The 16955-nt window shown below is 39.3% G+C and overlaps 1 protein-coding gene across 8 annotated transcripts; it reads right to left on the bottom strand.

Annotated features, from left to right (window-relative positions):
• Positions 1 to 1248: 1248 nt before the first annotated feature.
• On the bottom strand, positions 1249 to 13635 carry CDCA4 (cell division cycle associated 4). Of its 8 annotated transcripts, XM_081337211.1 has the most exons (5): positions 13517 to 13635; positions 12608 to 13041; positions 10835 to 10989; positions 3662 to 4358; positions 1249 to 2155 (listed from the first exon to the last, which is right to left on the bottom strand). In XM_081337211.1, exons 3-5 carry the CDS (start codon positions 10871 to 10873, stop codon positions 2133 to 2135), a joined length of 759 nt encoding a protein of 252 aa, XP_081193337.1. In that variant the 5' UTR covers positions 10874 to 10989; positions 12608 to 13041; positions 13517 to 13635; the 3' UTR covers positions 1249 to 2132. The 8 variants fall into 8 exon arrangements, with proteins under 8 accessions (XP_081193337.1, XP_081193333.1, XP_081193334.1 ...); XM_081337207.1 differs by having other exon boundaries at positions 1249 to 4358; XM_081337208.1 differs by having other exon boundaries at positions 1249 to 4358; positions 13525 to 13597.
• Positions 13636 to 16955: the final 3320 nt, after the last annotated feature.

Genomic DNA, 16955 nt, shown 5'->3' with positions numbered 1-16955 from the left:
ACTTAATTTGCTTCAAGGTGGTAAAATAGTCTGTGTAGATTAGTTTATTGAATGTTGTCTTTCATTATGCAGCTTTTCTCTCCATTTCTCAGGCTTCAGTTATATTCCAAAGACTGCAAGAGAATTTCTCTTTTTTCTCCTCAGCAGCTTGGGAGACTTCAAACTGTTGGAAAGATGGGTAAGAAAGCAAAGCCTGCACTGTCCATTGATTCCAATGGTAGAATAACAAAAAGCATCACCAAGGAAATGTTCTAATAAAGGAGAATATTTGTAGCTCAGGGTTGACACGAGGGGTCCGTGGTGCTCTCTGAGCTAGCTTGTTTTCTTGCAGACATTTTATTACCCAAACTAGATAACATAAGTGCTAGACTAGCACTGATTTACCTAGTTTGGGCAATTAAATATTTGCAAGAAAACAAGCAAGCTCAGAGAGCACCAAGGTCCCCTCATAGAGAAATGTAGAATTTATTGATTGCTTGTTCCATTATTTTGATAGGTGATCCTAAGAGGTAGAAGCCATCTACCATGTCATTAAGTGAATGCTGCAGTCATTAAGCAAACTCATTCATTTGAATGGACATTTGCTGGAAGCTGGCAAAAATCTGAATGGTAGCAAGGTGATGATAGAAGGCTCTGACGAGTCATAAGATAGCCATTTATGTCCTTTTCTAGTATTACCATGAGGAATGTGATTGAATGACTTCTTTGGGACCGAAGTATATCAAAAATTTAGAGCCGTGGTGGCGAACCTATGGCATGCGTGCCACGTGGCACGCAAAGCCCTCTCTGTGGGCCCTTGCACTGTCACCCCAGTCCTAGGCCTTCAGCTGGGTTTTATAAAACCTTTTCGCTTTAGGCCTCCGCCATGTGCAAAAAAAAAAAAAGGTTCGATCAATCAATTTCAACTTCTTACGGAAAAAGAAAGATCTCGCAAAGTTGGAATTGACTAATGGAACTTTTTAGTCCCACCCAGTCTGCCGTTACCACTGCAGCCACGCCCACCCAATGGGCCACACCCAGGCAATGGGTCACACCCACCTGGCACACGACGATACATAAGTGGGTTTTGGGTTACAGTTTGGGCACTCGGTCTCTAAAATCCTCATTTTGGGTAAATATAACATTTTACCCTAAAAGAGTAAGCTTACAATAAATATTTTCTATTTCATTAAGCTACTACTCAGAAAGGAATTTCATCAATCTGTTCTCATTAAGACTAAAATTAGTACACAAAAATTACAATTATCAGTCATTTCATATTCAACTTTAATATAAAAAGATATTAGTCACTTCCAAATGTTTAAGAAAGATCTCCTTACAAATTGTGTGGTCTGGCACAAAACTGAATTACAAAATTAGACAGTACTTGCCAAGATTAAAAAACATACAGTGCTATTTTCAAATTAACTGTTTCAAAAGCACTTAAATTATTAAGGCCACAGTCATGAAGCTACTTTCTTATAAGCTGCCCCATTAAATCTCAAGGGATAATCATGCAAAATGGTCTTAAGTTCTAATATAAACCAAGACAAAGACATTTAATGATATACACAGAAGACATGGATCTTTATGCATACAGCAGTTGCTTTAATTGTGCATAATGAACCTTACTGGTTTAAAGAGTTAGGGTTAACTTCCTTTACACAAAGATATATTGCATCTATGATCTTATGCTGGGAGAGAATGTGTCCAATATTTTGAAATCTGTATTTGATCTCAGCATCACCACCAGAGAAATCATTTTCAAAAATATTATTTTAAACAAGTAATCCATTCAATTTTAATTACAGGGAACAAATGCACAACAGCTAAAATTGCCTGTGATGGAAATACTTATATCGCAGCAAATGTTTATCTTTCTCAATGTACTTTAGTTCTTTTTCCCCCCACCTTGCAGTTGTTTTACCTGTATCTCCAGTTAACAAGGAAAAAATTGGGCAATTTATTGTAAATGGTATCCACTAAGATTTTTAGTAGATAATTACATGCATGTGAATGCATGTTTACTTTAAATACTAATTTGCAGAGATAATATGTTTATAAGGACTCACAGGAATGCACATTTACAGACTGGCAAATAGAACAATTTCAGTTTGGAGAACTTGAAGGTCTCTGTAACAGTTGGTTAGTAATTAGTGCAATAAAGTGTCTTCCCCTAAATATAAAAGTAAATGGTAAACTTCAGCCAATAATTTGTTTGATGGCATAGTTATATAAATATTTATAAATAAAACCCATATAATTTATACTTGAAGATAACAAAAACATGGCTTGAACTGAAGTTTAAATGCATCAAGAGTTCCTGAAGCCTATTGAAAGCTCTTTCTCATATGCTTAGGTTTCAAGAATAACTTGATCTCTAATACTCTACTTCAAGGCTGAATGCTGATAAGAGTTCAGCTTGTAGTTACAATTACACATATTTCTACTGTACTGCACTATGCAGGGGAAATCAGTTGTAAGGGAGAAAAGTCCCTTTTTCAAAACAATTGAAAAATACAACTGCAAATATTTCAAGATATTAAATAAGCAGTTTTGAGACAGAATTCATAGCAAAAATATATCTTCAGAAAATAGTTATAAGATTCTGAACACTGATAAACACTTTTTTAAAAAAACACCCTATAATTTAAAAAAAAGAACAGAAAAGACTAAGAAAATGGGAATTTGCTGCTTTACAATTTTTCAAGAGCTCATGTGGTAAATAAACTTACAGAACATAGCAGTATTTATGTGAAACTAAGGAGGGAAAAAACAAGCAGTTTGTCTTTATACCAAATTAATTTCATAAAATAGCAGGCACTAAGGACAAGGGTAGTTGAAAGTTTCTTAATTTAAGCCAGGGATAAATACTTTTTGTTGGGTTACACAAGGCTGCAACTTAGTCTTTGGAGTAAAGTGTTATGTTAGAAGAGATGCACTAAAGGTTTCAGTTCTGCCTCTTCCTTTTAGGGTGGTTAAGGATAAAATACTTCTGGGAAATAATGTACTCAAATTGATCACTCTGCTTCTGAATTTCAATGGTACAATCTCAAGGTTCTGGTAGATTGCAAGAAGCACTCCTAAACTAGACATTATGGGATTTGACTTCCTCTGTGATATTTTAAGGACTAGAATGTCTTTAACAGTTGTACCCTGCAGTTATGAGATAGGCAAGAAAAAAGAATCCTGATATACTAATTTGTCCCTTAATGTTAGAAGGGCCTCCTGGTAAGAGTTAAAAATAAAAATATGTATGGTCAGAATACTGAGTACATGATTACACCCAGAAATCGTTTTTGACATGCCAGTTTGCTGCTGAAAATTAGGGAGTTTCCAAAGCAATTGGCAATATAGAATGGGTTGTAGTAGGTTTAAACTAATTTTTTAAAGCTTGGGCTCTTTACAATTTAAATGTATGCTTTTGATTATCTCTGAACTGTGGCCACTAAAATATATAGTTTGAACATTACAAATAATGGGTTAATTTTATAAATTAACTCAATTTTGCAAAAATGATGTGAATTGGGGGTGAACGGGCAAGGGAAGATCACATCTTTAAGAGAACAAAATATCTCGAAGTTTATTGTTTACAACCTAGCTTCTTCAAGGGATTCTTCTTAGTTTCAAGATTCAACCAGAATCTCTACAAAATGATCAAGCTCATTAAGATCAGACTTACAGTTAGAATTAGAATTTGTGGCTCCTTGAGGAAAGGTTTCAAGAACATCACAGTGTCCCATTTTTGTACTGCCCATCATTCCTGTTAATACAGTATCAAGATTGTAATAAGAACTGTCAACTTCTGAAAAAAGGTCTTCGACAGCGTCAGAAGTTTTAGTTTCTAAGGTTTCAAATATTTGATCTAATGACGACTTATGGAAGTTTACTCTATTTTCTGGAATGCTATCCATCTCCCACATGTTTCCCTGCAAGCTTCTGGATGCTTGTAATACAGCAGGCCTTAAGATGTCTACGTTCTCTTGTGATTGTGTGTCCTCAAAATTCTTAGAGAAACCACTGTATTCTTGAGCAAGCTTTTCTTCATTTTGCTCTTTGGAAGAACGACAGAGAATATCTGTTGAAACAAGACGGTCCAGAGAGGCTGATCCTGTATTCTGAGGACTTATCATCTGCCAACTTCCATCTTGAGTCATTTCTTCTTGGATCTGCCGTACTGTGTTGGCTATAAGCACTGAACGATACAGATTAGGTTCAACAAGCATGTGGCAGAGCTGAAGTTTTACCAATGACATGTCTAGCAGTGACTGGCGCTGAAGGTTATACGAAGGAATAGCTTTAAAGCCAGTAAAACTTCCTTCAATATCATCTTCACCATCAATACATTTCCTCTTCAGTCCACGTACAAACATTGTGTCCTAGAGAAAACAGAAAAATATCATTAGTTAACTATCTTCTAAAAGGGCTTTGCATATTAAATGAAATCAATTTAACAACTTAGTGGGGGAAAAAATCCTAATCATTTTAGATACTAAGAAAGCTTTTGACAATTTGAATTTGTAATTTTTGTTTAAAGTTCTGGAAGATATGAATTTTATTAAACAAATCAAGTTGATATATACATCTTAAAAGGCCTGAATCATGGTTAATGGTGATTTGACTAAACCATGTGATATATACGTATATCTAATATGATTATAGAAATAATGTCAAATGTTAATTTTACAGTAAGAGTTTGATATATTTTTATTCATAACCATACTAAACAAAGTCAAGTCATTCTTTTTCTATTTTCTTTCTTGCACCTTTATCTTTCTTTCTTGGTCTTTTTTCTTTTTAAAACCTTTTCTTTCTCATCTTTATCTTTTAACTTTCTGTATTTGAAAATCAACAGTTTAAATAAAAGTGGTTTGGTTATACAATTGATACATACTTGTACTCTGAAAGTAGAATGTCTCATAAGAAAAAGGCATAATTTTTCCACTAATAATTTTTCAGAATACTTTTAAAATAACGTTTTGAGCTAAATATTTAAATATGCTCTCTAAACCAGGAATAATGATTTTAACTTATTTAACCACAAGAGTACAGTATTCAATCATCTTGAAGTGCGACAAATGAATTTAATAATTCAGACAACATGGCATTGTAGAAGAAACTACCTTGTTATTTCTATGCTTTAAATTACATAAATGATCATCTTTCACCAAATCATTGGTCAACTGGGGGCAGGAAGAGACACAATTATTTTATCTTACTTAGCAATAGTCTATAGTTAAGAAGCTGTACTGCCCTAACTCAGGGGCCTTTTATGACTTGACTTCAGCTCCCAGAATTCCTGAACCAGCTCCCAGAATTCCTGAACCAGCCATGCTGAGTCCACAAATCATAAAGGGGCCATTATTCCCCACTCTGGCTGCCAGAAAAAAATCTGAAACCATGTATCTACTTCCAAATATTATTCATAAGAGTTCTTTCAATTCTTACCATTAAATAGTGCAGTTCTGATTGATGGAATGTGGAGATGCATGGTCATTTTGTCGGTCATTCTGCTCAGCTTGTTTCTTTCCTCTATAAACAAACGCTCTTTTCCATCTCTTACTTCCCATCCCCAGCACTATTCTTTTCCAAATAATTGTTACTTAGAGTAATAGTTTTTGGTGTAGTGGTTAAGGCACCAGGTTCAAGTTCTAATTCTGCCTTAGATATGAAGCCAGATGGGTGATTTTAGGCCAGTCTCTCTGTCAGTCATAAAAAGAAGGCAACAGCAATGGCAAACCACTTCCAAAATCTTGCCAAGAAAACTTGCCAAGGGACTTGTCCAGGTAGTTGCCAGGACTTGAAAACAAAAAAACCCCCCACATTTTTAAAGTGTCATTTATAAATTCATTCATTCAGATTCTTATTCCTGCACAGAACTCCATTCCAATCCTTCAAAATGTAAGATACTGGTGATACCCCATGTTCCTTGTGCAAAAAATGTTTTTTAGCCTAAAGATGTATGATCAATTTTCCTCATGACAGCTCATTTCCATCAAAAGACAAGATCTTATTCAGGATTTCACCTTAATACCCTCATAGAATAGTACCAAATATGGGTAGTCCTTGACTTATGACCACAATTGAGTGCAACATTTCTGTTGCTAAGCTAAAGTTAAGTTAGTTTTGCCCCATTTTATGACCTTTCTTGCCACAGTTAAGTGAACCACTGCAGTTGTTAAGTTAGTAACATGGTTGGTTAAGTGAATCAGGTTTCCCCATTGAGTTTGCTTGTCAGAAGGTCACAAAAGGTGATCACATGACCCTGAGACACTGCAATATCACATATGAGGCAGTTGACAAGCGTCTGAATTTTGATCATGTGACGGGATACTGCAATGGTCATAAATCACTTTTTCAGTGCCGTTGTAATTTTGAACACTAAATGAACTGTTGTAAATCGAAGACTACCTATATGATAAAGAACAAAAGAGATGACCATTGAGGCAAACTCCGTGACATGTGACACACTTTTAAGTAATTCTTTAGCAAATCATTTTGCTTTGTCTGAAAAAAATTGCACAATCTGGTGCTTATTCTGTGGTAACTTGACAAGAAAAGGGGCTAACAAAGCAAAATAACAAGAACAGAAAGATTGCCTGAAGAATATAGTTTACATCCAAAACTATCTGATCTCTTGCCAATGTGATCCAGACTGAACTATCTCTATCACAAGGGTAGACAGTCATTGGAATAAGAATTGGACTACCATCCCAGATTTTATAAAGATTTTCCATGCCTAGAAGATTGCACAGTGGATGGTTTACTTCACAAATTCTTCACTCACTTAGGAATAAGAACTAGAGATATGGCTGAATTCTGCATCAGCTAAGGGGTAATGGATTTAAGAAATACTTGGAATGTCAAAGCAGCATTTTAACTCTCAAGTAAGAGCACTGCATTCATATTGTAGATAACTTCCTTTTATAATAGTATGTTTGAATTATTTAGGATGCCATAAGGATTTCCAATAGATAAATGCCTTTTAGGTGGGGTGCTTCTGTATTTTATTTTTCAGATTTATATAGCTGCCTATCTCACAAAACAAGTGACTCTGGGTAGCATAGTAATAGGGGCTCAGTAACCACAGAATTGCTGGTTTTTACAGCTTGATACCAGGAACTATTATCAAACAAGAACTGATCTGTAGGCAGTGTTTACATGGGTTCATAACTATATCATTCCCTTATTATGTAAGCATAGGACCACTCTAGAATATTATCATTCCAGAATATTATATGCTGCATGATGCACTATAAACAATAAATGCACTATAATTTTTAAATAAATGGACTACAATGAGTGTCTTTTCTGAGAAAGCTGTCTTATTTCGATGATAAGAAGAACAGTGTTTATAAAAGGAAAAATCTAGCTGCTCTTGAGGTACACTGGACTAAGTCTTTTAATTTAGCATTTTCCCATTGTGTCACCAGAAAAATTGGATACAAAATTCCAAGACATTCATAGCCAACATCAGGTATAGGTAGAGTGGACCTAGAAACTGTGCCCCCAATAAACCAAAAATGATTTAGGTTATTGTAGACAAGAATCAGCATATGTAATTTCTATTAGAGGAATAAATAAATAAGTTCTTTTCTTAGAAGAAAAGAATTCTGAGCAATATAGTTCCAATACTGAACTGAGGGAAGACCAGGTTCAAATCAGTTTTTATTCATGGAAATATACTCAGTGATTTCTTAGCTAGTCAAGTCCAACCTTCCTCAGAGTTGTTATTAGATATAACCCTCCTCTTTCCTCCCCATCACTTTAAGGGGAGGACTATGATGTAGAAAAAAATATTTGAAGAGGACAGCAAAAATATTTTAGCATTCTAATATAGGTAATTCTGACTTCATGACTATTCATTCAGCAGCTGTTCAAAGTTACAATAGAACTGAATGAATAGCATTTATGACCAGTCCTCAAAATTATGGCTGTTGCAGCACCCTGTGGTCATGTAATCTTGACAGCTTCTCTGAATTAGCAACCACAGAGTGCACTTCCTGCTATGGGGAGAAGGGTGGCAACGAGCAATTTGAAGGGAGATGAGGGGTGGGCAACGCAGGATGTGTACAGAAGAGAAATAGGAAAAAGGAGGTGTGGCTCAATGCAAGTGCATAGAGGCTTGGGAAAGCAGGGTCCTGCTCAAGTGTAGGGAGGCAGGGGACTTACCGGAATGACTTGGGACCTTCCTTGCTGGCTTTCTGATTGGCTTTGCTAGTGAGAAGCCAGCAGGGAAGGTTTTAAATGATGATCATGTGACTGACGGCTGTGACAGCCAGAACCTCAAGGACTAGTCATAAGAACTACTCGCTCAGCATCACTGTAAGTTTGAACAGTCAATGAATGAATGAATGAATGGTTAACTGGGAACTACCTGTACTTTCTAAGGCCTTAATATCACAAACAGAGACAAAGTTCTGTTTGCATTATAACTAAAGAGATATGCCACGGACAAGGAAATCAGGGTAATAAATTAACACAGGGGTCCCAACCTATTTGCAACCGGGCCGCAGAAACAGCGAGTGCCTATATCCTCACTTGCATGAGCACAGGCAAGCAACATGCACATGAGTGCATGCCACTCACGCAAATGGAGCTATGTGTACATGCATGCTTGCCGGTTGCTTGCACGGAAACATTCCCTCTCCCCACCCCGTGTCGGTCATCAAAGCCAGAAAGGTTGAGGAACTCTGAATTAACATGTTGGGATTTTTTAAATAGAGAAGTAACCAGTCAGAATTTTTAAAACTTATGTAGGAACTAACTTTTGTATGTGCAAAAAATATAAAGTTTAACCATATAAACTAAAAGCATACATTATATCAATGAGAAATTGACATATTGTGCTATGCAAGTTTATAAGTACCATAACTATCCCAATGACAAATTCTGCTCCTGTGGGGGAGATCCAACAATCATTTCTCTTTAATTGTTGGCCTACTCTGCTCATTGAATGTGGAACTGTTACTCTGTTCTTTTCCACTGCCAGAAAAATATACATTTGTTTTTTATTAGTCATATATAGAATAAAAACTAGGATCTAGCATGAGTAACAGAATGAAAAGTAAACCTTTTGCTTTCTGATGCTCAGAGAACCAAGTCTATAACGGTAATGTAGCCGGGAAAACATGGCATCAGTGATAAAATAGCAAGTAATTTTTAAATCCATTTTCCTTCCCCTTTACTTTAGTTTCTATACACATTCATTTTAGTGTATAGGCTGGTTCCAGGCAGTAATAACTGCTTCTTTGAGGGAGTGTACCTTCCCTGCTGCCTTGAAGGAGGCAGTGGTGAGGCCCCTCCTCAAGAAGCCTGCCCTGGACCCGGCTATTTTGAACAACTATCGTCCGGTCTCCAACCTTCGCTTTCTTGCGAAGGTGGTTGAGAGTGTGGTGGCACTTCAGTTCCCTCTGTTCCTGGAGGAAACTGATTATCTGGACCCATACCAATCGGGCTTCAGGACCGGGTACAGCACGGAGACAGCATTGGTTGCACTGGTGAATGATCTCTGCCAGGCTCGGGACAGGGGTTGTTCCTCTGTCCTAGTCCTATTAGACCTCTCAGCGGCTTTTGATACCATCGACCATGGTATCCTACTGTGGCGTCTCAGGGGATTGGGAGTGGGGGGCACTGTTTTACAGTGGTTCTCCTACCTCCTGGGCCGCTCGCAGTCGGTGTTGACGGGAGGGCAGAGGTCCGCCACAAGGCCTCTCGTTTGTGGAGTTCCTCAGGGGTCGGTCCTCTCTCCCCTCTTGTTCAACATCTATATAAAGCCGCTGGGTGAGCTCATTCGTGGTTTCGGGGTGGGATATCATCAGTATGCTGATGATACCCAGCTTTTTCTTTCCACCCTGAACCAACCCAGTGATGCCCTCGACGTGATGTCCCGTTGCCTGGAGGCGGTCCGGGTTTGGATGGGGAGAAACAGGCTTCGTCTCAATCCTGCCAAGACTGAGTGGCTGTGCATACCGGCATCTCAGACTAACCAATCTTTTCCATCGTTAACTATGGGGGGTGAGGTGTTACCCCCCGTTGATAGGGCCCGCAACTTGGGCGTCCTCCTGGATTCACGGCTCAGTTTGGAAGATCATATAGGAGCCGTGGCCAGGGGGGCTTTTGCCCAGGTTCGCCTGGTGCGCCAGTTACGGCCCTATCTGGACTGAGATGCCCTACGCACAGTCACCCATGCGCTCGTGACCTCCCGGCTAGACTACTGCAATGCTCTCTACATGGGGCTGCCCCCGAGGACCACTCGGAGGCTTCAGCTGGTGCAGAATGCAGCCGCGCGAGTTGTGATGGGAGTCTCCCGATACTCCCATGTAACACCTCTTCTCTGCGAGCTGCATTGGCTTCCAGTTGCCCTCCGGGTGAGATTCAAGGTGCTGGTGATGACCTATAAAGCCCTAAATGGCATGGGCCCAGATTATCTAAGGGAGCACCTGCTGCCAGCGTCAATTTCCCATCGTCCTGTGCACTCCCACAGGGAGGGCCTCCTCAGGGTACCACCGGTCAAGGATTGCCGACGAGCGATCCCCAGGGGGAGGGCGTTCTCTGTGGGCGCGCCTGCCCTATGCAATCAACTGCCAACGGAACTCCGGACTGCCCCCGACCTTCGTTCATTTCGCCCAGACCTAAAAACCTGGCTCTTTGAGCTATCTGGTCTGGACTGAGGGGTTTAATGTTTTTAAATTGTGATTTTAATTTTTGCAGCTAGACTTAATTTAATTTAATTTTATATTGTATTGTTTTTAAATTTTGCCTTGTAAACCGCCCTGAGTCCTTTGGGAGTAGGGCGGTATATAAATCGAATAAATAGTGAAAACCTTTATCCCTTACATTATTTATTACTTACCAATAATGGTGCTTGATGCAGTCCTTCCTCTTCTCCCATTTTATGGAAGTTTCCATACAGCAGGTGGTCTAGCACCACCTACCTGAGATCAGTAAGAAATGTATGCAGTAATTAAATAAAGTATCTGGCATACATTGTGGGGACCTCCACTTTTCCTATGAACAAAATAATATAAATGAAAGTATGTTAACTATTTTGTTTAGTTATGATTATGTGTTTTATGGAGCATTTGCATCAAAACTTTTTATATATTTTGTAATTCTTGCAAGTATTGAACGTGAGAGGTCAGTATTCTCAAATTGCAGATTAGGAGTGGAAGTAAATATAGCAAAGAGAAAATCCATGTAGTAACTTCTCTGGAAAGATGCTAGAGACGTTCTAGTTTGAAACTCAGTCCAACACAACACTGCATACACACATATGCACACAGTTGAATCATGTTTTTAGGTCCCTACTCATTAGCTGTATATTCCTAAATGAACTGAGAAATATTCTTTTCCAAATTTAATCCTGCAGCACCAAAAGACAACTATGTCGCAACTATAGTTTATCAACCATTTAAATCTTAAAACATTTAAGGATCTGAAGTCATTTTTAATATTGCCAGTTCCTCTTAGAAAATATACCATAGTTACTATGAATTGGGTCCAAAGAGTATTTAGCAAATAACTAAGGTGAAAAAGCATATTTAAAAGTAGCTGAGGAAAACAAAACATCTAGAATGACTTTTTTGAACAAAACCATGAAGAAAATACAAGATAAATTTTATGGATCTGGTCAACTAAGGTTTTATAAGGAACTGACAAATATTAGTCAGATTTAACATGGTTATGGAAATTGGCTTTTGAAAATCAGCAGTTGAATAACTAGGGATGTATGGAATCTAGTGATTAAAAAGTGGGATGAAGATGAGGGTTGTGATAAAACAATTACATTGATACATGAAAATGAAGCTTATCCCATAAATGCAATGAAAAAAGTGACCTGGAAGGTAACATAAAAAGGTAAGAAATTACCAATTTAGCAGTGAGTAGACTAGTTACAAAACTGATAAGATCTATTTTTTTTAGGAATTTTGAAGTGTTGCTTAGAATTACCAGGATATATTGCTGGATCCCAGAACAAAGTTGGCTGTGATTTTTTTTACTCCTAAATTTATTATACAATAGAAGGGAAGTATTTAAATGGGCCTTTTATTATTAAGATGATGATGAGCAGTAAAAGGCTTAACAATTATGTCTGGTACAGAAAAAATGGATAATATAGTAAAATTGAGTTACAATGTTCTGACACAAGCAAAACTACTTCCTGTTTTACTGTTTAACATAAAATAGTACAGTATCTTACTTAGAACAGCTTTATTAAGTATTGGTGAGGATATACTCATTCAGATGTAACATTATAAATCTAGCATCCTTTTCCCTCAGTTCATATACTTCCTGTTTGTATGAAGGAATTCTGGCAGATTTCTATCTCTGATTAATAGGTTAGGCTATCCTGTTCTGTGAAACTATTGAGCTTAACTATATTTTATGAAAGAAGGCTAAATCCAAAGCATTGTTTGTGGCCCGCTTTCTAACTTTACACTTTAGGAGCTGAAAATATTAAATATCAAACAGATGCAAAACCTATTTTTCTCACAATAGCTCCAATAATGTTCAGCCACAGACTTGAATCTGTTTCAACACAGATGGGAGATAAAAGGATACCTAGTCGTATGTTCTCTTGAAAAATAAAGCAAATCCATGAACTCCACTTTTTGTTAACACCCACCTTGTGCTTGTAATATCTACAAAAATGTGAATCATATCGCATAAGGATCTTTTGGCATGAATGTCTGTTGAAACTTCAAAACCATCAATCAGAGAGGGGAAATACACGTGCCACATTTCCTTGTGTGAAATGTATGTTGGGGATAAAAAAGTTACAACCAAGATAAAGTACTTCCAAATTTTAATGGGACCGGATAAGAAGAGAAAATGTAACTAGGCAACACAAAGCAGGTGAAAATAAAACTTTTCTATTGTAGAAAACCATGTGACCAAGTTGCTTGCGTGAAAGTTCCCTGTGAAAAGAGATCAGATGGTGAAAGTTCTGAAAGTTGAGGGGATGGAGAAGCAGAATCTGAAAGTGCTTTCAGGCTGTATAAAGGAGCGTCGGAGAGGCAGAGGAAAACGAATCAGAAGATCGATAATTCGGCAGTGACCCTAAAAAAGTAGCCGAGAAGAAAACATTATATGACGGCCTTCCTTAAAACACCCCCAGACGAGTAGGAACTTTGTTATTTCCTAGTGAGCGTGACTAATAACTACGCTGGTTGGGAATGATGGGGCCTGCAGTCCCACATTTAGAGAATTTCCAAGGGGATAAAAGGAATTTGAAAGAGATGCGAAAAGAGGGAGCCAGAGGCATGTGGAGTAGCTCCTGAAGAAAAGTAGCTGATTGAAGCAAGTTAAGAAAGAAGAAAACTTGCTAAAGCTGCTACAGGACTCCGGGAACGAGGGAATGATTCATCCCCTCTCCACCTCCACGGCCGCCATTTTGGAGTCACGGCTTAGTGATCCTGTGCGGGTGCTTCTTCCCCGACTAGCTCTACCACGTTAATTTCCTCCTTTTGCCTCTCGGATTTCGAAACTGGCAGCTCCCTCCTTCCTTTTCCCACCGCCACCGTTTCCCCCGTACCCGTTTACCCGCTGACGAAAGCCGACTGCCGCACGGAGATCCCGCTCCTGCTTCAATGATGTCCGCGCTTGAGAAAAAGGGGAGGGACCAACGGCTGCGGAAGCCCCTCCCCCTTTCTTCCAGCTCCCTACTCTGGCCATCTTTTGTAAAACTCCACAAAGAAACGAAAGCCCCGCCCTAAATGTCGTCTCGGACTTCCCATTGGGAAAGAGAAGGCATCTTTTGCAACTTATGAGCCCGCCCAGTACAACTTTAGCTTCTCATTGGGTAGTAAGCGAGGGAAATCCTTTCTTCTGAGATCAAATGTTCTATTTATTGGAGGAGTGCTGGGCTGCTTAATCTCCCTTGGCTCCTCCTCCTCCTCGTTATTTTATATACGTATTACCATTGGGGCCCAAAATTACTACGGTATTCAGCTCCGCCTCCTCGCGGTTAGCGGTCGGTTCTGTATAGGCCAGGGGTCGGCAACCTCGGCTCTTTTATGACTCGTGGACTTCAACTCCCAGAATTCCTGAGCCAGCTATGCTGGCTCAGGAATTCTAGGAGTTGAAGTCCACGAGTCATAAAAGAGCCGAGGTTGCCGACCCCTGGATAGGCGAAATTTTAAAAATATCTGCCAAAGGCCGGCGCGGGCCTTGGTCATCACCGTAGGTCGTCTGAGCTCAGCGGGACTGATGGCCTAGTAGTCCTACTGTTTCGGCTTTTCGTTCTGTGACACCTCAATAAACATGCTTTTGTTGCCTCTCTGTTGTAAATCATTTAAGTGGGAGAAAATTACGCATCATCTGCTATATGCAGAGAGTAGAGGTCAATCGTGCTTCTCTTCTGAAAATTATTCGGAAAAAATAGTGGATGGGGGTCCATGGTGCTCTCTGAGCTTGGTTGTTTTCTTGCAGACGTCTCATTACCAAACTAGTTAATATCACTGTTAGTGACTAGCACTGTTGATGTTCCATACTTCGGGTAATAAAACGTCTGCAAGAAAACAACCAAGCTCAGAGAGTATAAAGGACCCCTCATTTCAACCCTGAACTACAAATACTCTCCTTTATTGGTAAAATGGGATGCCCAGCATGCGAGAGTCTAAAATGGGAATCAAATGCAATGTTTCTCCACTTTGGTAATTTTAAGATGTATGGACTCAGAACTTCATGCATCTGCCTTAGGCTGTTGCATTGCTTTCTATCTCATGCTTTCTTTGCTGCCAATTCCCCCTCCTGAATCCTATTGTGATTCCCTTTGTCCCTGATGTGGTCTTTGACCTTTGGCCACCGATGCCTCCACTGGTTTATTTATTTATTTTTATTTATTTTTTATTTTAATTCCATTTATATCCCGCCCTTCTCCGAAGACTCAGGGCGGCTTACAAGCTATCTCACAGGACTGTGTGCTTCATCTATGGCAGGGGTGTCAAACTGCCGGCGGATGCATCATAGCAAAACTGCACCTAACCTATTGCTGGCAATGAAAAAAAAGTTGTGATACGTCACGACACATCACATGATGTTGCGAGTTTGACACCCGTGATCTATAGTATCGATCTATAGTATCAAAACTTTATTTTAATTTATAAACATATGAAAGGGAAATTGGTATGCTGCAAAGCAGCACACTGGCCTCTAACATTATCTGACGGACCCCTCAGATGGTCTTTCCCTACTGCTGAGTGAACTGCTTTTCTCCATGCTCCAACCGACCAAAGGCAATAAAGGTAGTCCTAATTTAGTGACCACAATTGGGACAGACAACTCAGTTGTTAACCAAATGGAAGCTAAGTGAAAAATTACATGACTGTGACTGTACTTATGATTTTACTTCAGCTTTCCTTTACAATGTCAGAAGACCCCAAACAGCTGGGAGATGGTAGAGGCACTTTTCTCACGTTTTCACATTTTTGTCATTTTCAGGTGAAACGACAAATCTTATAGCCCCCTTTCCCTACTCCCCCACTTGGTTGGAAAACTCATGCTGGTGCTGGGATAATCAGTAAGAAGGGAAGTGTTTGTATTTGCATTTTTTTGAGCAGAAGGGATTTCAAGAGAATAAGCAAGCACACAAGATGGAATATTCATCAAAAAGAATGCCCAAGTGGCAGCGCTTTGCATAGCACAGTCATAGCTGCAAGCCAGAAGGCAAACAAAAGCCTTTAGTGTGAAACTGATTAGGGTCTTGTCAGTGTTAGGAGAAGTTGCAAACTAATTAAGCTAAAGGAGCTGAGTATATTAACTTGCAGTTAGCGCTTTTTAGAGTTCCTCTGTGCTGAGAAAAAAGCTTCTCAGGAAGAGATAGCTTGTTTAAGTAATCTCTGCTCTGAGGAAGGCAAAAATTTTAAAATAGGTGAGGCACAGAAAAACTTGTATTAATTTGATTGTAAAATGATGAACACATTAGTTGCAAAGTTACTTTTTTATCACCATTGTAACTGCAAACTGTTCAAGGCAGTTGCTAAATGAGCACTATCTGTATTCACATGAGAGTTTCTATGTATTGATTCCCATCCTACCTCTACTGCATGGGTGGCAAACTCACCACGTCACATGACATGTTGCAATGTATCACGACTCTTTTTTCATTGCCGGCAATGGGGTGGGTGCGGCTTCGGTACGATGAAACCAGCCCGTGGGCGGGCAGTTTAACACCCCTGCTTACTGTGTCTATTTCAATACATCAAATACCTAAAGGTAAAGGTAAAGGTTCCCCCGCACATGCGTACTAGTTGTTTCCGACTCTAGGGGCCGGTGCTCATCTCCGTTTTAAAGCCGAAGAGCCAGCGCTTGTCTGAGGACGTCTCCGTGGTCATGTGGCTGGCATGACTAGATGCCAAAGGCGCACGGAACGCTGTTACCTTCCCACCGTAGTGGTCCCTATTTTTCTACTTGCATTTTTACGTGCTTTCGAACTGCTAGGTTGGCAGAAGCTGGGACGAGTAACAGGCGCTCACTCTGTTACGTGGCACTTGGGATTCGACCCGCCAAACTGCCGACCTTCTGATCAACAAGCTCAGCGTCCTAACCCACTGGTAACCCTAAAAAAATAAGGGAATACCATCATGATATGGAACAACATGGATACACATAGAAGAGAGATGTTTGAGCCCTTGTTAGATCCAAATATGGAAAGGCCCAAAGATGCCATGATGTTGGAACAACCCAGAGTTTTGTCTGGAAGCGTGTGCCACTTCCCAGGGGCAGAGGGGGAACACCCATTAAAAGGATACAGATATGGTAGGGTTCATAGAGCAAGAGGGGGATGCTGGAGACCAATAATACTAGTTTTGCTTTCTAATACTGTAGATGGCCACTTTTGCTATGCTAGCCATTTTTGAGAATTACAGAAACATGCCAACTGTTCCAGTAAATTTATGCATTTCTGGATTGTATAAAAGATTATTATTGTTTATTAAATTTATATAGCTGTCCATTTCACTTACATGACTCTT

The sequence above is a fragment of the Vipera berus genome, assembly GCF_964194415.1.
Source record: "Vipera berus genome assembly, chromosome: 1".
NCBI lineage: Eukaryota > Metazoa > Chordata > Lepidosauria > Squamata > Viperidae > Vipera > Vipera berus.
Note: the sequence above shows the minus strand (reverse complement) of the source record. Positions and strands in the feature narration are given on the sequence as shown.